Raw genomic sequence first — 25,903 nt, 5'->3', positions numbered from 1 at the left:
GCTGCTATAAAAAGGCACCCTGGGGTTGAATAGGAGACCCAATGATCTCCCATTTTTGTTTTTATTTATTGCAATTTCCTATTTGAGATTTGTTCTCTTTCTTTCTCTCTCTCTGAATATGTATATATATGAATATGTATATACAGGAATATGTATATATATAATATGTATATTTACAAAATTTGTTACTTTCAAATGACCTTACAGAAAGACAACATTAGAGATATTGCTGCTTCTGCATTTTGTTGTTGAAAAAGATTAAACAGGAAAAATTACTGTCAGTTCCTGTGTACAGTGTCCGCTTGTCTGAGAGGGGACAGAAGACACATAGGATTACCTTTGATCTAACTGAATATTTCATTCACCACACTGATTATTTTTCACCCTTAAGGCCTTAAATAAGAATCTGGATTATATGGGACGCGTTTCCTTGCCCAGCCCCACGCATGATTCTCTGAAGCAGATTCTCTGCAGTTATGGTTCAGAGTCACATTCCCTCTTCCATTCTTGGCAGCAGGGAAAATGTAAGGGTTAAGGGAGTGAAGCACAGAGTGTTCTGGAAAAGCCACATATGTTTTCTCGTTATTCCTTATTATTGGAGTGCATATAGGTTTTGTGACAGTTCATCAGTCCTAAGCAGTTACCCAAGATAAAGCTGAAGGCTATCAGAACTGGGGTGGAAAAATTGGCTTCTGTTTCTTCTAGTAATAAACCAGCTTTTGATAATTCAACACCTTTTTCAGTCCAAGAAATACAAATCATTTACTTTAACCATTGCCACATTCCCTTCACTTTTCAGACTCTACTGAATCCACTCAAAGAGAACAGAAGAATAGCAACACTTCCAATTTGTGAATAAATCCCAATCAGTGGAATTCCTAACATTTGATCAGAGAACATGGGATATATGGAACATAGATTCTGAGTATATAATCATTTTGATTAACTTAATACTTCCTTGAATACTTAACCACAGCTGAGTTTGTTTTTTTCCACTTGCAGACCAGCGAAGTAAATACAGCCATCAATGCTGTGTGCTATTCCCTTGTCTTTTCACTTTGATTAGTTTTTGGTGTACTTATGTGTAAGGTGGAGGTAGTAAAATTCTTTGCCGTGCCTTCTTCATAGGTTGTCATGATGATCAGCTGAGATTATGAATAAGAGCTCTTTCAAAAGTAAAACTACTAACAACATAAATATAAGATGGTATTGTATTATTGTGGTTATTATTTTGGAGACAGTTGCTTAAAATGTATTTTTAGAATTCTTAGTAGAATAATTATTGTCAGGAAAACCTAAAATTTTCTCATTTCCAGAGATGGTTGCCACTACAATGTTGAGATGTTTTCATATCCTCTATAAAATGAAATGAGATCAGTATTTTGTTATTATAAAAAAATTTACATTTTAATGAACTGAATGTATCTAGTAGTGTTTATATACCTTGGATTTCTTTTAACCGTAGTTAATCATGGAGAAGAATTACCTCACATTTGTAAAGCTGGAGAATTTCGCTGCAGAAACAGACACTGTATCCAAGCTCGGTGGAAATGTGATGGCGATGATGACTGTCTAGATGGAAGTGATGAAGATTCAGTCAGTTGCTGTATGTTCTCCTTCAAGTTATGTTAAAACTTTCCGAGTCTTTGAGTGTGTGAACTATCAAAGCAGTTTGGGAAAATCTAAAAATATCATTCATGCACATTGAACTTAGCTTTTTTTTTTTTTTTTCAGTCATCCTTTCATATAGAGATTAGACCTTAGATTATCTCCTTTGCATAGTTTTAAAGCACTGTTTTTCTCATCCTTCCCCATCTTTGAATACTACCATTTTGCTTGCTCCAGAAATTCTCTTCTTTCCTATTTTGTGCTGTCAGCGCCACCGTACCATTGTTAAAAGGTTGCTATAGGAGACCCTTCGGATCTCTGAATTTAAAGATGTGGAAAATCAATTTAAACTCCCCCAAGGCAGAATTACTGGTACAGAAGGTCACGATCCACTCCATTGCTCCTTGGCAACAGAGCCTTGAAGATGATCCAAGGAAACAGACATGGGTTTGGAATATGTTATTACCTAACTTCACTGGCTCAGTACATAGTAGGAAACACATAGGGACACTCAGACTGTTAAAGAAATTAAAGGGTTGATTTTTCTCCCCTTTAGCTTCTATTTAGCTGTTTATCATTTGCTATAATAGGAATAGTTTCATATTTCTGGTAGGGATGAAGAAATGTCCTACAAATATGGAAGGAAAACAATTTGAGAAGCAGATTAAGTAAGCTTTTGAAAATACATTTGAGAAGAATCACTACCTGAATGGTTTTGAGAGATATGAAATATTTTTATATGAAGAGAGGTATGTGACATTTATCTTTTGTCTTTTGATTTGACTTATATATATTATTTTTAAAAGAAAATGATTTTTTTTCAGTTAATACATTTTTTCAGTTAAAGTGGCTAAACTAATTGAGAGTTAATTGGCAACCCTCCATTTTCCTTTTTATTTCAATCAAGAATATAAAAATAAAGTTTTAAAGATTCCTTGTTAAGAATGAACAAAATTGGTTTGAGCATCTATGGCATACAATTTGGGGACAAAATTCCAAGAATATGGAATTCTAAAAATATTTTCAAATTGTATAAAAATACATAATACATAAATTGTAATTAATAAATATATCTAATACTACTTTCTCTTAATTTCCAAACATGGACTCTGACTTCAACATTATGAACTTCTTATTTTCAATCCTATTCCTATCTATTCTCTATAAAGTGTGCCACAAGTAAAATGTTAAATACTAAATTGATAAAATTAGCCAAAAATTTTGGAGTGGGAGGAGCATTTCATCTAAGGGTAGATTTTTTTTTCCTACTTTTTAACACAAACAATGTATTATTTATTTATTAATAGATCTTTATTGGAGTATAATTGCTTCACAATACTGTGCTAGTTCCTGTTGTACACCAAAGTGAATCAGCCATATGCATACACATGTCCCCATATCCCCTCCCTCTTGAGCCTCCCTCCAACCCTCCCTATCCCACTCCTCTAGGTGGACACAAAGCACCGAGCTGATCTCCCTGTGCTATGCTGCTGCTTCCCACTAGCTAACTATTTTACATTCGATAGTGTATATATGTCGATGCTACTCTCACTTCGCCCCAGCTTACCTCTTCATTAGATTAATTGCCTCATTCCTCATGACTCACAGTGTTTACTCGCGGTTACAGTGAATGTTCCCTGCGTATCAGCTCCCTGCATAGTCACAGAGTGCACAAATAGAGCACAGATATTGCATCCCAGTATTTAGGAATCAGTCCTATAGGTCCCTGTTATGTGTGATTGTTCTTTTCACCAACTCATAAAGAAACTCATCTCCTCTATGAGTAGAGGGGGCATTACTACTGTTAACTGTAATATTAAAATTCCTAGTCAATATTTTTTTCTTTCATTATCTTTATCACATCACCCAAACCTACACCATGGCCTTTTCCTGGTGTCTTCTACTTTGCATATAGTCCATATTCAATTCTATCAATAAATCTCATCTCTTTTACCTCTTAAGTAATTAATTTTTTATCCTTACCTCGTCTAAATCTTCACTGCATAAATTAGGCTCCTACCTGAGATGAATGCAGTGGGTGCCCTGCTGTTACTCCTGCCACTATTCTTCCCTTAACTAAAAATCCCACTTTCCACACTGCTTCCAGAGTGATATTTGTAGAATGAAATTTAATCTTGTCATTTCAATAACTGCATAACCAACAAGATAAATTCTAAAATCTATTGACTCCACAGAAAGTACTTCATGTTATGTTTCACATTTATGTTTTTAGCTTTAAATGTCTATCATGTATCCAGTTAACCTCTTTGTCCTTGTCATGTTGAACTACATGTAAATCTCTAAAAAATGTCCTTGTCTTTCTTCTGTGATATTGCATTGTCTGTTCCCAATTATGGATTTCACCGTAGTTTACCATTACCTCCATAGGGAAGTCATTTTTGAACACCAAATATCTCCTTCTCGATACAGCCCAGTTGAGTTAAACATCTCTTGGATATTCTCTTATTATGGTAGTTGCCAAACCATATTGCAATTTTATGCTTACTTATTTGATGCATCTAATAGATGAGAAGACTTCCTGAGGAGACACACTATGACGTAGCATCTTTTTAGTCTCAGAGTCTAGAACAGCAACTAGCATGTGGATGAATGAATGACTGAATACATGGGGCAATGGAAAACTAAACATCTCTGGCCACCTCCCAGCAGTACGGTGTCTTCTTTAAACATGCTTGATTCTGAGCAGCATTAGATTCCTGGGGTTCCATGGTTAATATTTCAGCACTGCATAATTCATTTCAGGGGATTATTTTTATTGTAAGTACTCATAAGCTTCGACCTTGAATTCTGTTATCATTTTACTTCTCAACTCCAAATCACAAGACAATGGATTGTATTTGGTCCTCCTTTTTAACCTCCCATTTATAACACTGTGAAAATTGCAAGGTCTTTGATCCAGCTTCACTGAAGTGCTTATGCATAATGTTAATAGTTTAAAATGTTGACCCTCTAATATATTGGATGACTTTGATCCTCCTGAGCAGCTATTCTTGCTAAAGTCCCTGAAGTGAGCAGAAAATGTTAATCATGCTCAAATACCAGAAAACATAAGGCCCTTTCTTCCTGTTTATTTATTTATTTTTTACTATGTATGAATAAAAACTTCCAAAAAGTGATAAAACCACTTTATCACTAAGGCTACTTTAAATAAATAGTGTTTTGTAGAAACTGACTAGAAAGGAATACATTTTCTATGCAATAGCATGATAAAATGGCTATTTTTCAAAGTCTAAATAAAACTAGTACCAACATTTATTTTTATCATACAGAAGTGTAACTACTGGGCACAAGGAAAATTACTTCAGAAAGAAGTTGAAGCGATGAAACAAATACTGAAGATCATGCCAATTCAGTTAGGAATTTAGCCTCCAGAAAGCAGGACAAGTAATCACAGGAGGTTAACTTTAAGATGGCCTCCTGTTGTGCTTAGACATTGGAGATTTAATCCTTAGCTGTGCTCAGCTTCCCATATGAGGGTTGGGCATGTCCTCAGTATATTTTGTGGGTGCATGTTTATTTGTTTATATTAGGGGAAAAGACTCATGATGATTATTTTTGTTATTAAAATTATTCAGGATCTTATATTTAGCATCAACTCCAGGTCACAAGTGATGCATTTTTATTTTTCGAATTTTCTTTCCAGTCCCAGAAAACATTGAGCAAAACATAACAAGATTAGGCTTATTTAATGTTTCAAGAAGTGGATGTGCAGTTTAAAAAAAACACAAATATTTTTGATATATGATTAAATTATTTGACACATACTTGTTGCATTCCACATTAAAATTTGAGGTTAATTTTCAATGTTTTTGGTAAAACTGAAGTTCAGTCGCCTATTGTGATAAGTGACAGGAAAAGAGACTTAGTGGATGTAGTTGATTTTACTTGAAGACATGAAAAATGAGTATATTCCCTTTTATCTGAACTTTAAGTCCTTGATATTTTCTGTAAAACTACTACATTTTAACAGCGCCTAGAATGTTGTTATTTTGTATAAAATATGAGACAGTGAACGACAGAAGATATAGATTAATTGTGCTATATTATATATATATATATATTAATTGTGCTAATATTATAGTTAATTAATTGTGCTAATATTATAGTTACCATAAAGTAATTCCATGACTATTCCTTAAAATAATCATAATTTTATCCAGTTTTAAATTGTTCAGCTTACTTCTCCTCTCCTCCCTGCCTCACCCAGTCAATCATAGCTGTCCTGATGATCAGTTTAAATGCAAGAATAATCGCTGTATCCCCAAAAGATGGCTTTGTGATGGAGCTAATGATTGTGGAAGTAATGAAGATGAATCCAATCAAACTTGCGCAGGTAAATGTTTGCTTGGATATATACATAAATCTCCTCCAAAGTTAGTCTCCATAGAAATGCAGGTCAATGCCTTGAACTAAGCTGACTTTCCTAGTGCTGATGATCTGATTTTTGCAGTAGTAAATTAATTCAGAGTTTGATGCCACAAAGGCTAGAATACAAATTTTCTTCTACTTAATCTTTGGGTATGATTCTGCTTTCCAAAGTAATTTGGCACTTTATCTATTCATATGAGTTGACTGTTGATACACTACTTGGACAAGACTTGTCCCTGCTAAATCTTACTTGGCAATGGAGGAAGAAGTTCGTGAGTATACTGTGATGTAGGCCATCTCACATGGAGAACTACAGTTTTTTTTTAAACCTTGAAAAAATAATTTATGTATTTTATTTAGTCTGCTGTAGAATACCTCTGTAAATTGTTTTCTGTTCCTGGCATATTATTAATGTGGGATAGTTTTTTTTTTTTTTTAATAAAGTTCCAAGACCACTAAGCCTATTTATATTTCCATATAATTTATCCCATTGCAGTAAATCTTTGAATCCCTAGCTACATTCTCATTCTATGTGATTTTTAAAGGAGGATTAGGGATTGACTAGCTAGTTATAGTAGTAAAAGTGAAAATGCTATGTATAAGAGCAAATAAAACAATCAATCGTAATTAGTAAGATTTCTAAGCCACTCCAGGCCTTCAGTTCACTAGAAAATAGAACGCCACTTGCCTGCACCTCGAGTGCCACTTTAAGTGACGGCTGCTGAGTTTGCCACTCACTGCTAGGTCTTCTTGTCAGTATATTTATGATAACTAGGTCTTCTTGTCAGTATATTTATGATAACTATTCTGGTCACTGTACACCTTTACAAATTGAATAAAAAGAGCAAAGAGAAAAATAAATATGGCTTTTAGCTTTGAAAACTATATTGTCATGTTACAATGTATTTCCATTTGGTTTTACCAAAATGAATAGGTCATATGGCTCATTATATTGGAAAAATATAGCAAATTCATTAGGTGATTTCCCTGGCTGGGCCATTTCTATACATTTCTAGACATAGGTGTGTACATGGATATCCTAGATAAATTATTTCCCGTAAGGGGATTATTTTGTAATTTACTCCACTATCCTGTAGCCTTTGGCATTGTGGCTACTTTAAAAGAATATGCTTTCCTACCAGAAGCCAATTTTCTGTTGTTTCTTTGGGATTTATCCTTCATGGATCTACTCATTCGATAAATATTTATCATAGCACTGGGGACAGATGAGGAAAAATACATAATACCTTTCTTTAAGAAGCTAAGAGCTAAGGTGAGGAGAAAGACATGTAAACAGGCTGCTCCCATGCAGTATTCAAAGTGCTAAGTTGACCTCAAATGGGAGCACGTAAAGGAACAACTAATTAGTCTTTGGCTATCTTGGAAGGCCTCCTGAAGGAGGGGATGTCTAAGCTAAGCCTTACCAAAGAAAAGCTGAAGAAAAATGACTAAATAACAGTTCAAGTCATTTAATTAGAAAAAATAATCTGATAAAACCATGTGTTAACAAGATTGTGGGAAAAAAGGAATCATCGTGCATTCTTGGTGGATAAATTGATTTTCTACATTGTAAAGCAATTTGGCCAAATCCAATAAATGTGAAGATGTGCATACCTTCAAGGCTATAATTCTGTTTCTAGGTTTATACTCCAATACCTATGCACATAGAGATGCGAATAAGAATTTCATTGCTTTAACACTGGTAATAGTGAGAAATTAAAACAAGCCAAATGCCCGTTACAGGAGAAGGGAAATATATACATGTATCTCCATATGTGCACATGTATATACATATACATATTCACTGTTATATTCACATAATAGTATGTTATTCATAATTAAAATGAAAAATAAGAACTCAAATATCAACAGGAATTAATTTTAACAATGTTAACCAAAAAAATTGCAGAATATAAACAATTCAGTGCCATTCATATGAAATATGAAAATACAAGAGTTCTGTATGTACTTATTGATTTATAAATGTATAAAAATAGGAATAAAATATGTATGGAAATGAAAAAAAGAAAAATTAAGGATAGTAGTTACCTATCTAAAAGAGAGAGGGAAATGTGATTGGGAAAGATTACAAAGGGGACTTCAAATGTAACTATAATACATATTTTTTTAAATAAAAATCTGTAGCAAATATAGAAAAATACTGATTTGATAGAGCTATATGATGACAAACAGGTATTAATGATATCATTCCCGATACTTTTCTAGATGATAGAAATGTTTTACTAAAGGAGCAATGAGTGATTGATGAGCACAGATTGTGGAGGGTGAGGTGAAGTCCGTAGAGGGTGGAGGGTTGGAAAGTGTCCCTAGAAGGGAAACGGCATATACAAAGCGGGCAGAAGAGAGCTAATAGGCAGGGCTTGGGAGTTGTTCTCCATCAACAACAAAACGTTTTTGCCTACTTTTGAGGGAGACCAAGAGGACAAAGATGAGGAGTACTTAGATTTGAATTTTTTCTTTTCCCCATAGTAATCATGATGATCTGTGGCTTCATGCCTAGGCCATTTCAATCTGGCTTTTTTCCCACAGCATAGAACTCTGGTTTGATTACATAATATTTGTTCTTCTCATATCCCCCACAAATTTTAACTAAATTCAAACTAAACAGATAGGATTGCATTAAGAAAACCTGGTGTATTAAAAAAAATCAGACTTTTTTACAAGAGAAACTGAAGAGTATATTCTTATATGACATAGGTTTTGTTTAAATGGAACGCTTTGATTAAAATACAGCACAGGGGGCTTCCCTGGTGGCGCAGTGGTTGGGAGTCCGCCTGCCAATGCAGGGGACACAGGTTCGTGCCCCGCTCCGGGAAGATTCCACATGCCACTGAGCAGCTGGGCCTGTGAGCCATGGCCACTGAGCCTGTGCGTCCGGAGCCTGTGCTCCGCAGTGGGAGAGGCCACAGCAGTGAGAGGCCTGGGTACCGCAAAAAAAAAAAAAAAAAAAAAAAATACAGCACAGGTAAAGTTTAGGAACAATGTGTTAAGCTCTGTTCTTCTCCCCATCCTTGCTGTTCCTGTGCATTGTGGGATTTCTCACTGCTACATGACTGCATAATTAGTCATGGGAAGCATAATTAGTAATGTGTAGAAAAAATTCACATTGTGACAGTGAATTTCTGATTCACTGCTAAATAAACAATTCCACTGAGGAGGTGTAAACTTCCTCCTCATTAAAGCAGCATTCGGTACAAAATTAGAGTCCTCTGGGGCTGCTCTGCTAATCTCACCTCCAAACTAACTCAGAACTGATGGGAACAAGAACTGAGAAAGTAAAGGTTGTGTCTTCTTGATACATATCTAGTGATTAAAAGGTGATAATTTAGTCAATCTGATTATATCATATAGACAGATAGTACTTGTAGATTTATGGAATGAAGCATCTTTCTTATCTGAAATCAGTTAAATTTGCCTGGTAGACTAAGCAGATCATTTTCTCCATGATTAGAAAAGACAGTGAATTCATATATTTTATAATAAGCCAGTAAATACTCTTAGAAATAAGGGGTCATATAAGTTGTTCAAGCCTCTGAGTTAATGAAGTGACACACAAATTCCTGTCCCATAACAATGTGAGGTAGGTCATACATGATGTGAGATAGGTTTCTAGGAATCCTTTCTCATTCATCTCTCTAATCAGCATAGCAGTCCTGATGAAAGAAGACAATCTGAGAAAACTTGCTAGAGTTAAACCCGAATGACTAGGAGAGTGATACAAGGACATCGAACAGAAAAATATTGTATTGGAAATTTTAATATACTCTAATTATGGGTCAATTAGAGTTTAATGGAGATGAAAATATATAATAATATCTTTTTTTTAAAGCAAGAAACACTGAAGGAATAAAATAGGCAGGAAATGAGGGAGGAAAGGAGAGATTTAGGAAAGAAAGAAATGTAGTGAGAACAAAAGAAATGAGAAAACGTGGGAAAGAAGGAAGGAAGGAAGGGAAGGAGGGAGGGAGGGAGGAAGGAAGGAAGGAAGGAAGAGGGAGAGATGGAAGAAAGACAGGAGGAAGAATAGAAAAGAAAACTGTCTTATTAAAATTCTCTTAAAACTCAAAAGGTAAAAAGTATTTACTGCAACCAGTGAAATGATACAGAGACATGTAAGAAAAAAATTAATAATCTGTCTCATAGCTCTATGCCCTCCCCTTCCCACCAAGTAAACCAAAGCCAACATCTTCACACTTCTATAGGCCAATACAAATATATACTTATTTTTTTCCAAGTAGGCATGGTTTTGTTAAAATTACCTAGGAACTTTGTTGATTTAGCCTAAATGTTAGAGTAATTTAGCAGAAAATCCATAGGGTTAACAAAATAAAATAATACAGGAATATTGAACCCTACTTTAAAATTTCAGCATTGAAAACTTCAGAATCATATGTTTGTTGGGCTCCTTAAACTCTGTTAATCTAAAGCAACTTATTTGTAAAAAGGGAAAAATCAGATATTACATAAAATATTTTAGATTCAGGGCCCTTATCCACATAATCAAAGCAAAATACATACTGTAACAATTTTCCTGGTCTTTCTAATTATAGCCACTGAGAATAGAAACACTATATCCAATCTAATGTAACAAATCAAGCCAGGAATGTTTCATTTGTTTTTCTCAAGTTATCCTTTAAATATTCACCAAAATAGGTATACATCTTTACATAGCAGGTACACTTTTCTTAAAGGAAATAACTAGTATATGACTTTTAAGAAATTATTTTAAATGACCTCTGAAACCCTAATTTATGGAAACCCATTCTACTGTGTTCAGATGACTTTGAACCATACTCTATTTTATACCAGTCATCAGTATTAAAGTTCACAGGGTGTTTTGATGAAATAGGAACACATCCTTCTGACTCTCAGGCCCAGGAAAAAAGAGGACATCTATAAACTAAGCAGTGTTCTCTAATCATAGCCACAGGAACTCAGACCCTAATTGTTCCGCAACTGTCCAATCTTTATCTCACCCAAATATTGATAGGTCTGAGTGTCCCCTTCCCAACATTTCCCACTCTTTCCTTTGGTCCAGTAAAAAGAAGGAGTGCTGGTATACTGATAACTCAGGAAAACAGGTTTGTAGCTCAGAGTAACAGAAGGAAAAAAAAAAAGAAAAACATTTAAAAATAAGTATGTGATTTGCAGAGACATGGAAGGACCTAGAGATTGTCATACAGAGTGAAGTAAGTCAGAAAGAGAAAAACAAATATCGTATATTAATGCATGTATGTGGAATCTAGAAAAATGGCATAGATGATCTTATTTGCAAAGCAGAAATAGAATCACAGATGTAGAGAACAAACATATGAATACCAAGGGGGAAAGCTGGGGCGGGGGGGGGGGATGAATTGGGAGATTGGGATTGACGTATATATACTACTATGTATAAAATAGATAACTAATGACAACCTACTGCATAGCACAGGGAACTCTATTAGGTGCTCTGTGGTGACCTAAATGGGAAGGAAATACAAAAAAGAGGGGATATACGTATATATATGGCTGATTCACTTTGTTGTACAGCAGAAACTTCCACAGCAGTGTAAAGCAACTATACTCCAAAAAAATAAATAAATAAAAAATAAAAATAAGTATGTGACAAACTAAGACCCGGGAGAAGAATTAGGGAAGCTATCTAGGCTCTCATGCTTTCAAAAGTTGATCTGATCATAATAGAAAAAGGCAATCAAACCCCCTGTAGAACATAACCCCTTCACTGAATAATTTTAAAGCACTGCCTTTGGCTACCAGAGAAAGCAATGTTCCCTGTGTGTGTTCATTGAAACCCTTAAGAGAGCCCAAAGCAAAGTTCATTAGTATACTTTGATTAAAAAGTCATACATTTTGGGGGCTTCCCTGGTGGCGCAGTGGTTGAGAATCCACCTGCCGATTCAGGAGACACAGGTTCGTGCCCCGGTCCGGGAAGATCCCACATGCTGCGGAGCGGCTGGGCCCGTGGGCCATGACCGCTGAGCCTGCGCGTCTGGAGCCTGTGCTCCGCAGCAGGAGAGGCCACAACAGTGAGAGGCCTGCATACCACAAAAAAAAAAAAAAAAGAAGTCATACATTTTTATATAATTGTGCTTAAAAGTAAGCTTTAAAAAATCCATTTTAAGGCTAAATGTATGTTTTAGAAAATGTTTTCTGCATTGTTGAGCCATACTTGAAATCATTCGGAGATCAAGAAATAAATGCATTGAAAATGTTAGAGGACAAAGACAATTCTGACCCCATAATTGGAAACCAGTTACCCTGATAGCTCCAACTCCTTCCTCCTACATTGCAGCAAGTTTCTTGATTTGTTGGAAAAGGCTATGCAAAATTGTTTTTCGTTAATTAAAAGTTGGATGAAATTTAATTCAGCCATATATTCATAAGCATGTGCTGGGCAAAAATTGTAAAATAATGAATTCATAGCTTCGTTTATGGAAGTGTGTGAGGATTACAGAATATCTTGTCACTTAGCATTCATTTTAATTGAAGGGCAAAGCATGTGAACTTTAGAAAAGGCAGGCAAGCTGGCATTACCAAAAATTTAATAAAGGTTTATTTTAAAAATATGTAATAGAGCAATGTAACATCTTATGTGTGAAAGGGTAATTGCATGATCTGTTTTATCCTTAATGTTGTTCAAAAGGCCTCTAAATTTATTCTTTGTACCTTAATTGATCATTTTAGCCAGAACATGCCAGGTGGACCAGTTTTCTTGTGGAAACGGGCGCTGCGTTCCCAGAGCATGGCTGTGTGACCGGGAAGATGACTGTGGGGACCAGACCGACGAAATAGCATCTTGTGGTAAGTTGTGAGTGAAACATGCTATTAGTGGAGACGGTATCAAACAGAAGATTCTATCACTATAATCTCTCTTAAAAGGCTATTTATTTCTCTATAAATACAAGTTGACAAGGCAGAAGATCTGTTACTTTTTATTGCTGCCTTTTGGGCCTGAGTGTGGACTTTAATGATAACTGCAGAATATGTCCCATTCATGAGGCAGTAACCATATCCTTGGCTAAAATAAATGGATCCAAACATTGCAGATTTTAGTAGGAGGTGGTTTTTATTAGGCTAACAGGACATTCTCAAATGTTCATTATTAATCTTATGTCTATAATGATTAAATTTTTCAAACTGAATAGCTCATTGAGTGACATTTGGAGTAAATGAGGAGGACATGTTTCTTGTTTGTATGCATGTTATACTCTTGGAGCAATAAACTATACAGGCTGAGAATACATAGTTGGTAAACCATTTGTTTCATTTCTATAGTTGTATCATTCTGAAGGACAAAATTTTTATTAGTTTAAAACGTTTTTTATTAAGAACAAAATTCCTAATCACTTTCCACTGATCTTCCTACTTTTGAAAACAATAAATATTTATTATTACATAAAGTTGCAAATTTAATTACCCCCATTTGTACCCATGTATCAGGAGGTTGTGTTATCATTTGTCTCAGTAATATATAGTGAAATATAGTAAAGGAATGAACCAGGTTTTCTAAGCCTTGTACTTTATTTCAGGCATGGCTATGGATTTTTAAAATTACTGTGGGGAAACATAAGTTAGACATGCATAGCACATTTATTAAAATAGAATACAATTGTGTATATATTTTTAATAATTTGACCCCATGTTATAATATTTCTAAGAGTAGGGAAATAAGAAGACAGTTTTGTAACCCTTCAATTTAAATGGCTCTGTTTAGGGCATGCATTCTCTGTTTACCTAAAATTTTATTTTTTAAATGTTTTTTTATACTAGACTAAGTCCCTGTAGACATTTGAGTTTATAGCCTCTGATAAAGTAAAGATAAAGTAAGTATTACTGATTGACAGTTGACATTGTAAAGAAGACAGTAGAGATGTTGCAAAAAAAAAAAAAAAAGCAATAGAGAATCATACAATTAATTGTACATTTTACATGTAGAATTTCGAAAGCCTGTGATTGAACAGTGTATCCTCTCTCTTTTGCAATGTCCAGAGCAATCATGTGGCTTCTAGACAGCTCTATTTTTTAGAAAACCTTAAATGCTTTTCTGTTCTTAGTATCTCCATCCAGAGTATACCAGAAAGGTAATGAGAAACCTGAAAACATTAAATACAGAGAAACCCTGAATCAAAGTCCCAAGTCAGATAAGAAATGCCATGAAAACAATATAGACTAAGAAAATACATAATGAGCTCTTTAGAGAATTTCGATTAAGACTTTGAGCTGACTTATTTTGAGTAACAGGTCTAGAGTAAGACTTTTTTCTTTATTTTAATGATAACTTAATTGAATCAAAGGAGAAAAACATTACCCTAAAATTTCAATAATAATAAAAATAATTATGCCAGCAAACCAACATAATTTTCATGAGGGGAGGGGAAAAACGGGTCAGAGGGAGTCCAGACACATACTTTCTTACTGAATCTTTACAACAAATCTATTAGAAACATATTACTGTCCACGTTTTACAGTTAAGGGAGTCAAAACTTAGAGACATGAGTAACGTGTGAGATCACAAAACTAGTAAATAGCAGGACCAAACCATGAATCCAAGTGTGCTTGAAACTAAAACTCAGCCATTTCAGGTTGACCTTGTTTGGGAGCCAAGGACAGGGTGCAAATAGGGGGCAGATAATGCCATTATATTATACATATCCATAAATATCTTATTTAAATGCACATCCACCTATAGTGAGTTTTATTCATTGGTGTGTTGGTAAATCTTTCAACATCTCCTAGTGGAGAGGAGCCCTGATCTAGTGTTTGCCTATTTTTGTGGTTTAAATACTTCCACCAATACCAATATCAGGTTGCCAACATGACTCTCTGAATGTAGAATTGGGAAAAGATGTGCATACCAATATACAGTATTTCTGTGGTACAGATAAAATTGACATAAATAACTTCAAAAGCAAAATAATTAGAAAATTTTGAACCTTGAGTATTAATTGCCCTTGTTTGCAATGTTATTTATTTAATTATAAATTTATATTTATTATTATTATTTAAAATAATGGCTGTGTGCTTAACAACTGACTCATAGAATCCTTGAAAATTTAAGAATCAGCTCTGCAAGCTGGTACAGATGCCTCCAGCACACCACAGGATATGTACACATTATGAAATTTAGTTGTCAAATAGTATAGTTCAATATAGAAATTTTAGAGAATGTCAGTAAACCACATGGGTTAGTCTCAGCACCGTTTCTTCTTTATAGCATAAGAAACATGTTTCTCTCCAAACATGTTCCTCTCTTTCATAACATACATTTATCTCTCAGATTGTCATTTTAACTCAAAATCTATGTCAATAGAGAAGCTGATAGTGAAGCTCTGGTAGGCACAGTCTCACTTTTAAAGTTGTAAGGGAGAATGGCCTGAATTTCCGTCATAACAGAAATTATCTCTGCACTGAATACAGAATCACAAAAAAATTGTAAATTGTTTAAGTCACTGCATTTATAAAAAAGCAGTCACTCTACTTGGCAATAATCCAGAAATAAATATAGATTTAGCTAATTTTCAGTTTTAATAAGCATCATTGTAAAATTTGGACTGATCATATTTCACTGTTCCGTTTGGTGTTAGCCAAGTTCCCATAGATTTAATCCAACTAGAAGACTCTGCAATCATTTTTTTTTTTTTTACACTTCAGCTCCATGAACCACCTCTGTTATGTTTAAAAACTACTGTTGACACTGAAAAGAATATTAAAATTTGGCTTTAAAAACATGAGAAACCTATGATTAGAAATGTTTCTGGTAGTAATTAGGAGCTGAAGGTACTGTAACGGAGGGTCAAATTTTCAGTGGAATTCATTGTCACCTGTTTACAAACCTAATTCATTCTAGTTACATTTGCCTTTATAAATTAATTGCACATTTTAGGTTGAGATTATATGTGGGCAAGCACATAACTAGGAAGACCCTTGAGTATTCTCTCTTAATCTTTAAAGAATCTTTTAACTTTTTTAGTAGGTTACCTGTGCAGAAAGGAGAGTCTGTAATTTGATGCCGCAAATGACAGAGGAAATGTTAAAATTGTGAAGTTTGTCTTAGAAGTACGTCAAGGAACTAAATGGTCAATCTCATTCCAAGGATAGGATTTAACACTGGCTCTCAACTTTAGCTGTCAATTAACAAATCACTTGAGGAGCTTTAAAATTACCTGCCCATGCCTCACCCCAGGCTCCTTAAATAAAAATCTCTGGGGATAGGACCCAAGAATCAGTATTTTTAGTGCTTAACAAGTGGTATGAATAGACACTCAAGTTCAAGTACCTTTAAGGCACCAGTTATCGCCCTTAAGCAAGCATGGAATCTCTGGAAGGCTCATTAAAAAACAGAATGCTGGGCCCCATTTCCAGAGTCTCTGATCCAGTAGGTCCTGGGTGGCGCCTAAGAATTTACGTTTCTTACAAATTTCTAATTGATGTAGATACTCATGCTGCTAGTCCAGAGACCACACTTTAGAAACCACTGACTTAAGGGAACCGCCATTCATATTTGATTTTATCTAACATATACTTGATGACATAATTATGTTTATATATGCAGAATTAATTTATGATGGGAGCAATTATCCAGACAAATATCATTCCCATCTCCAAATTAAAGCATTAAATATAAGGATATTTCATGATTAAATATAAGAATATTTCAAACAAACTTGCATTTTTACCCCTTGGACAATTTATAGTCAAAAACAGTATAGTTGTTTATTTTAAAATTTAGATTAACAATCTTCGGGTTGTTCTATCTTCCAGGTATCTCCATATAGCTTACATTTATTATTATTTTTTAATAAATATGTCTTGATGTGAGTTGGTAACTTCTGATCTGTTCAAAAGATTTAACTTTGGAAAATACCTAAAGTTAATTAACAGATTGAAAGATAATTCAATGGGGTATAAATAAAAATCCACTAAGATTTGCAAAGTTAATATTATTCCATCTTATGGATCTTTTATCTTTGAAGATAGTAGAATTCTGTCTCATGTACTTGGAATCTTACCTTTAAGTATACTTGTAATTTTACTCTATGTAATTAAGGAGCAAAGAATATCAGAAAGAGAATTGGCAAGAATCAGACACAAACAGAAGAGAGAGAGAGAGCTGTCAAAAAGAAATCATTTCCTGGTTAAGTCAGCATAAATTGTATCAAAGATATTTTCAACTATATTATTAGAAAAACAAAGTTCCTGATTTTAAATATAGTATTATTATTTGTTTAATTACAAATAATTCAAAGAAAAACTGGATATATGTGTAACAATTTTAATTAATGGGAATTATTAACCCAGTGGAGTACTGATAAAATATAATAATTGTCAGGAACTGCTTTGCCATTCTTTAGTAGCATCCTGGCAGACCCAGTGACCCTGGTAACTTTTTGTTTCTATAACTTGATTCAACCCATTTTAAAACTCCAGTATTGGGGCTTCCCTGGTGGCGCAGTGGTTGAGAGTCTGCCTGCCGATGCAGGGGACACGGGTTCGTGCCCCGGTCCGGGAGGATCCCACATGCCGCGGAGCGGCTGGGCCCGTGAGCCATGGCCGCTGAGCCTGCGCGTCCGGAGCCTGTGCTCCGCAACGGGAGAGGCCACAGCAGTGAGAGGCCCGCGTACCGCAAAAAAAACTTCCAGTATTATATCTTAGTCAAAGCTTTCTCCTCCCCATTGCCAGCTAGACTTGAGGTTCTAGGACCTTGGATGAGAGGGGAATGTGTTCTGTTTTTTCACTGTCTACTTCTCCTCTCTTTACTAGCCTTAGCTCTTCAGGAAGAGGGGAAAGATGGAGGAGATAGGTAACATCTTTTTAAGTAGGTCTAGTGATAATCTTCTCTCTGCTTCTCTGCATGTCATAAGCCCTCTGACACATGAAAAATGCACCTCTCTTGAAGGGCTCTTATATGAGATTTTCTGAGAGACCTGAGGTGTCACCCCTCTTCAGAGTTCCTTGAACTTTCTCTTTTTTCTCTGTTTTCTCTTCTTTTCCCTTCTTCAGAGTTCCCTCACATCTAGACCTCGATCTCTTATCCCCATCACCGATGGTATACCTCATAGTCTTAAGTTGCTGGAATTCCCTGTGCTTGGTGGGCATCTTCTTGGTTGCATTACCAATATGACAAAAGAAGTTTTGCTATCTTTTGCTGGATCCACTTTATTTTTCATCTCCCAAATGTGAGCAGGCTGCTCTCCTAATGACCATCTCTTAGACCTGCCACCACTGTCCATTTTTTCTTCTTCTTCTCTAGACAGGGTAAAATGGTCAGTCTACCTCTTGAGCAAATACAATCAGTTCTCTTTTCTTATACACCCCAAAATTGTCATGAATGATTCTCATGGAGTCTCTCATGAAGCTACACAGTCTGAATCTGTAACTGTTCACAGGATCACTCTTTAGATAACCAAAGGCACATGATGTCAACCTAGACTTTCTCTTTTCTAAGTTAAACACAACACTTCCTTCAAATTTTCTTACACAAACATTTGTGGGCTCTTTCCCTACCCATTGCCCTATTATGCATATGCTTGGATTTTTAATGACCTTAGTAAAATTAATGCCCTAAAACAAGCAGTTGATGTTCAATGGGTACAGAGTTTCAGTTTTGCAAGATGAATAATTCTAGAGATCTGTTGCACAACAATGTGAATATAATTATCACTATATAGTTAACACTACTGAACTGTATACATAAAAAATGGTTAAAATGGTAAATTTTATGTGTTTTTACTGCAATTTTAAAAAAAAGTCATGGCCTAGAATTGAACAGAACATAGTATCTCATATGTGGTATTTATACAACAGATTATAGTGGGTTTATTACCTTCAGTAATATAGATTCTAGGCTTCTGTTAAGATAGTCTTAGATGGCAGCCTTATCATGTAACTCACATGTTGAGCTCCCAGTCAATTAAAATATCTAAGCTTTTCATATAGACTAGATCACTCCTTTGGAGTACTTCTAATATTTACATTTCAACATTCTTTTAAGTTTTATTTTGATAGTCTTCTGATTCTTCCTTACCTACATATTTTAAAATATGTGCATGGGTGAGGTCCTTTCCATTTCATACTGTCACTCTTAGACCTCCCTTCTGTGATGACTCTTAACCCTCCATCCAATTTTGTAATTTTGAATCCGTAATGCTAATGATGTCTTCCAGTTTTGTGTAATTCAGAGATTTGATAAGCATAACTTTTAAGGCTGTAACCAAATCGTAGTGACAAAGACATGAACCTTTTGGAAAGCAATTAAAAAACATCCTGGGAAAAACTGATCCAATAATTAAAACTCTGTGGATACAATTTTTAATCAAGTACTCATCCACTTAAATTTATGTCATCTCATCTTGCATCCATGATACTTTCATTTATCATCATAAGACTTCTCAAAAATTTTGCTAAAAAGACAGGAACACTCTGTTTATAGAATTCTTATGATATATACTTACCTGAAAATTGTAGCAAATAATTAAAGTTATTTTGACATGAGTTAATTTTATTTTACTCATGAGAAAACAGTCTCTTTAAAAATGCTGACAAAAAAATGTTTCAACAAATTCATTCTAAAATTATAGTCATAGATATGTGTAAACTTCACATCTCTATAGTTTACAAATTTTCACTCATTTTTGGAATTGGGACAATATTATTTACCATTTTCCAGTTTTCATTCCTCTTTCCCATCTTCCATTTATTTCAAAAAGACTGTCAGTATTCTGAGATTACAAATGTTTGATGTTTTATTACTTGTTTGATAACTTGTCTCAATATGGCGATAACCATTTTTAGAAATTAGGTAATATATTTTTCTCATTTCTTGGACTTAGAGCTTTAATTTCCTCTCATTCTTGTTTGTTCTTTACTCTCCAATCTGGCAGTAATTACTTTTATTAAAATGATGGAAACCAAAGAAATGGAAAAGTTCTTTTTCCTGCCTGTATCTTTCAAATGTATGCTTTGTATCCCAGATGGTCTTGTTCTGTTTTTTTCTTGTTCCATACATTTATATTTAAACATTCTTATTAGTTTTGTTTAGAAATGGTATGCAGGCTTCTGTGAAATTGTCTTCCCATTATTATTAGGTATGCGACATGCTTTTGGATTTGTCTCGGCTTATGATTCCCTTTTTTGCACATACTTGACTAATAAAGCTCTATATGCAGAAAAGGGGGAGGAGGTTAAGCAAACCTTGATGGAGTATATTAAAAGCCACAAGCAGAAATAATTAAAAACAGCTTTTAGTTCCTTGATCTAACTCAGCATTCCCCCAGATTCTTGCTTGAGAATATGAATCACCTTGGGTACATATTACTGATAAAGATCCCCAGGTTTCTACCTGCCTTCCACAAAGATTCCCCATTCAATAGGTCTTGCATAGAGTCCAGGAATCTGTATTTTGGGAAAATCACCTCATGTGATTCTTATCCCAAGATAAGACCGGAGAATATAAACTCTGTGATTTCAAATTCTCTACAAATAAGAATTTGATAGTGCTACTGCAATGAATTATCACAAACATAATGGCTTAAGACAACAGAAATTTATTCTCTCACAACTTTGGAGGCCAGAAGTCCAAAATCAAGGTGTCAGCAGAGCCTCCTTTCAAGGGAATCCTTTCTTGCCTCTTTCAACTTCTGTTGGCTCCTGGCTCTCCTTCGCTGTTCCAGCATAACTCTAATCTCTTGTCTCCATCTTCACAGATTCTTCCCTGTGTCTCTTTCTCTTTCTCCTATAAGGACACCAGTCACTGGATTTAAGTTCCAGCCTTAATCTAGGATGATCTCATCTCAAGATCCTTAATTTAATTACATGTGCAAAGACCCTATTTCTAAATAAGGTCACAATCATATGTACTAGGGTTTAGGATTGGACATATCTTTTTGATCCATACAGTTCAGTCCACTGCATCTGGGGAACTTTATTATGCCCTATACCACCAATTGAATTATAATGGAGGCTCAGGTATAGGTAGTTTTAAAAGCTGAACAGGTAATTCTAATATGCATCCAGGTTTCTGAAATACCCTCCTAATACCTATTAATTTAGTCCCTGCCTCCTGGTTAACTTCTCACCAAATCTCTCTATAATATTACTCCAATCCTCAAATTCTCTTCCTTTTCCTTTGTATCTAGAGCTCTGCACTAACAGAATTAATTTGCTGGCTCACTAGCCACTGGGCAATAATAATTATAACCGCCTCTATGGTGCTGACAGAAACGCAGGCCTTTAAATCTATCAGAAGTAAACATGAATTCTTCAGAGATTTCAGCAGCATTGATTTCCTCATTGGTTATACACACATTGTATATACATATACACACATATATATGCACACACATACACACACGTATATGCATATACTCAAACATATATATAAATGTATAATCAGAATCAAATGAGATAATGTATGCAAACTCTAGATAGTACTTGGTATCTGGTATCTAGTAGTCATCCAATAGAAGATTTCTTTTTTCTTCCTTTCAAATAATTTTCTATTCTCAAATGAGAATAGATAGATAGATAGATAGATATTCTCAAATGGAAATATATATTTTCAACTGGAGTTAGAGTTGGCCCAATTGAAATTAGTTCAGAAAATAGCAATATTTCCAAGTCCTTATTTTCTAATATTAAATTTAGTGTTTTGAAAGATGTCAGGTTGAAGTCCTATATTGATCCAGGAAACATCATTTCTATAATGCTGAGTTGGCATTCTGCAAACAGAAAGCTGTGTACATATGCCAATATTTGAATCACAAGTTGCTGTTTATTGCTATGATAAGATCTTTTCTAACATTTGAGCAGATCATAGGTGGCTGAAGTTGGGACCCTACCCCAGGGTACTCTGCCACAAAGCGGTCAGGATGTAACTTCTGTGAGTCCTCCTGAGCCAGCATCCTTTTCAGAGCCTCATCCTTTTCAGAGCCTCAGCATCCTTTCAGATCCTCCTGAGCCAGCATCCTTTTCAGAGCCTCATCCTTTTCAGAGCCTCAGCATCCTTTCAGACCCTCCTGAGCCAGCATCCTTTTCAGAACCTCATCCTTTATTGATCTGCTCTCCAAATATTGTGACATCAGCTTTTCAGTTCTCTAGAGTTCACCAAGTCAGGTGTTCTCACCTGCTATGTTCTAGATGCCTGGGTCATAAGAGAAGACAAAAGGCAGAGTTTCTGTTACAGGTTAGGGGAGAGAAGAAAAAAAAAAACATACCTCAATCAGCAAAAAGACAAATAAAATAATTAAAACCTATGACAAGTGCTATGAAAGAAATAAGAAGCTAATGACATTTTAACCTGATGTACTTATGTGTGAATTTTCTAAATATTGATGCATTTTTATTAGCAAAATTTTATACATATCCTCTTCTTTAATATGTATAAATTCTTACAGAGGAGGACTGTGTCCTTATATGGTACTGAAATTCTAGGTTCAATATATGTCCATAATCTAGTCCATCTCTATCCCTATTTTGTATATAACTACATATATTTGTGTGTGTGCGTAGACACACACTTAGCTTTAAAAACTCAGATAATATATAAAACAAAAAAAACCTAGTAGTTACTTTACCTCACCCTTTTCACCAACTCCAGTGGCAACCGTTTTTAACTCTTAGCCAAGTTTTCTGGTTACTATTTCCATTTTTTCAGTAAAATGTTTAACCACTATTTCTTGATTTCCCAAAATTATACTTGTCTTTTGGCTTCCTCTTCACTAGAATATTCTGTAAGTTAGTTTTAAATTAAAGCTGTACAAGTAAGTTAAAGTTGTACAACTTTAGAAAATAATGTGTTGTCATAATAATATAAGATGTTGTTACCTCATGATGTAGTTAAAACCAATGAGAAACTATATTGAGAGAGTGGGAAAGGGAAGGTGTGGAGTACAAAAAGAAAGTAAAATTCTCATTTTTTTTTTTTTTTTTTTTTGTGGTACGCGGGCCTCTCACTGCTGTGGCCTCTCCTGCTGAGGAGCACAGGCTCCAGACGCGCAGGCCCAGTGGCCATGGCTCACGGGCCCAGCCACTCCGCGGCACGTGGGATCCTCCCGGACCGGGGCACGAACCCGCGTCCCCTGCATTGGCAGGCGGACTCCCAACCACTGTGCCACCAGGGAAGCCCCAATTCTCATTTTTAATAAAGACATTTAGAAAGGTATATAATTTTCAAAATTTGATTAGTAAAATATTGCTTATTGGTCAGCTTCCATAAATATATGGAAGACTATATATCAATCATTTGTGATTGTCTTCAGTTTTAATCAAAATGATTATAATGTAATTGTTGCATGAGAAAAAGTCTGGTATAATATTTATTCTTCGGAAACTATTGAGACTTGCTTCGTGGCCAGGGAATTTATTGTTTTTGTAGAATTCCCTTGTGAACAGAAGAAAAATGTGTATTTTTTATAGGTTGCTGTAGATTTCTTTTGACATATAGATGGATAGACAGACTGATAGATGGATAGATATTACTCAAGCTTATTAATTTTTTAATATTCTCTGTATATTTATATTTTTTCCTGTTTAAGGATAACTTAAAAAATAAAAGCTAATTTCTCTGAAATGTTTTTTCTTTTACATGTAAAATGGCAATAATAAAAACTACCTCATAGTGGTAGTTTTATAGTCATGAGGATTAAATAGGAACCACATATAACACCAAATACAGTGTTTGGGTAGTTAATTGTACCACTCTTCCATTGGTTAGTTGGTAGTACTAATTCCCCTTTTTCCTTAATTCCATGCAATGATTAACATCAATGCTGATCTCATTCTATAAGATGATTTAAAATATGGGACGATTTAAAATATCTCTCATAAATTCTGGGAAATTCTAAAGAAGTATCTTTTCAAATATCACCTGTCTCCATTTTCTCTCTTCACTGTTTTTGGAACTGTTAGGTTAGTGTTTGATCATTTTAGTCTGTCCTCCATGATTCTTAATCCCTTCCACATTATTTTTAATCTTTGAACTGCAACCATGGAAATTTCTTCAGATCTGTTTTCCAGTTTAGTAATTGTTACTTCAGATGTACTAATTTGTAATTTAACTAGTTCATGCAGTTTGTATTCCAAGGCTCTGATTTACATTTCTAAATGCTCTATTTGGTTGCTTTTCAAGTCTGCCTAATTTTTTTTCTCAGGATGTCTTTTTACATTTTAAAAAATTTTTGTCTTTCTTTTTTAAAATAAATTTTGACTTCCCTATTTTATAGTACCTATCATATTTCAATCTACTCTGTATCACATATTTTTAAAATATCTGAAGAGCTTGTGGATCTAATTCTGCCATTTGTTGGATCTGCTGAATTTCGCTAACCAGATTTTTTTCTTTTGCCTTTTTTATAATTTTGAATTTCGAGCCTGTCTTCTATGTTTTTCAGCCCTGTGGAAGTCTTATGAGACCTGTCTTGGGATCAGCTCGTCTGAGTACTTGACAAGCCTCAGAAATATCATATGCCCTGAATTAATTTTTACCTTGATTTTTGTAACTTGAGTTTTCCTGAACTATAGAAACTAGAACTTAAGATGCAGTCTCATAATTATACATGTCCAGGGGAGACTGTATATGTTTTTCCACTTACAGTCCAGGCTGGAACATCTCTTTGTACTGGAAGGAATGTTATCTCATGCACCCTTCCACTGGGGCTTTAGCCTCTGAGAATCCAAGGTCTCTATTAGTATTCATACCTTGTGTGGAACTGAAGAATTGTCACCTGTCTGATGTTGAAATTAAAACCCAAGCATCTACATTATAATTCTATCATTATTCTACTGCCTCTGTGAGCAAAATAACACACACGCATGTGCGCGCACACACACACACACACACAAAAGTTATAGTTCACTAACTATTCTAGTTTTCTGAACCATTTTCATTACTGGACTTGGAAAATTTACATTATTTTCTTACATATTCACCTCTGTGTTAAAATGTTTCGTTGCTATTTTATCTAGCATTTCTCATTTGTCTACCACGTTGCCAGAACTATTCAGTAATTTTTTCCAGTTCTCAGTCTCATTTTTAATATACTCCCTGGGTGTTCCTTTGACTTCCAAGGCTTTGTTATATCAACAGTGATCATTTCTCTTTTTCTTTTAATTAATTAATTAATTTTTGGGGGCTGCATTTGGGTCTTCGTTGTTGGGTCTTAGTTGCTGCATGCGGGCTTTCTCTAGTTACGACAAGCGGGGGCTACTCTTCACTGCGGTGTGTGGGCTTCTCATTGCGGTGGCTTCTCTTTTTGCAGAGCCTGGGCTCTAGGCGCACGAGCTTCAGTAGTTGTGGCACGTGGGCTCAGTAGTTGTGGCTTGCGGGCTCTAGAGCACAGGCTCAACAGTTGTGGCACACGGGTTTAGTTGCTCCATGGCATGTGGGGTCTTCCCAGACCAGGGCTCAAACCCGTGTCCCCTGCATTGGCAAGTAGATTCTCAACAACTGCACCACCAAGGAAGTCCCAATAGTGATCGTTTCTGAATCTGTCTCTCAAGTCTATTTACAGCTCCTAAGGTTTCACTACTTCTATCTTACACCATATTGTAGCCATTCTGAAATTCTTACAGTTTCTCAAACATTTTATATACTCTGACTTCTAGGCCTTCAGAAATGCCATCTTTCTGGAATATTGTAAAAGCACTCATTTTCCTCCTGTTTATCTGATTTAACCTGAATCTATCATTTGTATCCGCTTGTACCACACTTCCTTTGGGGCACAATATCTAAGATTAGTTTAGATGCGTATGTTGTGTGTTGCAGTAACACTTTGTACTGCCTATATTGTAGCATTTTTCAGAGATTTATTAAAGTCACTTCTTTAATTGTATTACAAATGTTTTTCCTACCAGATTATAAGCATTCTGAGAAAAGAAAATGCTGAAAATT

General features: G+C 35.0%; 1 protein-coding gene across 1 annotated transcript in view; it reads left to right on the top strand.

The window, feature by feature from the left end:
* The window catches only part of LRP1B (LDL receptor related protein 1B), a gene marked incomplete at its 3' end in the record, with an annotated part of 1,833,965 nt that overhangs the window by 1,064,530 nt on the left and 743,532 nt on the right, over positions 1-25,903 (top strand). Inside the window, exons 16-18 of the mRNA XM_082841888.1 lie at positions 1,466-1,606; positions 5,837-5,962; positions 12,703-12,819. Coding sequence (XP_082698014.1) covers positions 1,466-1,606; positions 5,837-5,962; positions 12,703-12,819 — 384 coding nt within the window. The remainder of the gene's footprint in view (positions 1-1,465; positions 1,607-5,836; positions 5,963-12,702; positions 12,820-25,903) is intronic.

The sequence above is a fragment of the Leucopleurus acutus genome (genome assembly GCF_964270905.1).
Source record: "Leucopleurus acutus genome assembly, chromosome: 6".
Classification (NCBI taxonomy): Eukaryota; Metazoa; Chordata; class Mammalia; order Artiodactyla; family Delphinidae; genus Leucopleurus; species Leucopleurus acutus.
Note: the sequence above shows the minus strand (reverse complement) of the source record. Positions and strands in the feature narration are given on the sequence as shown.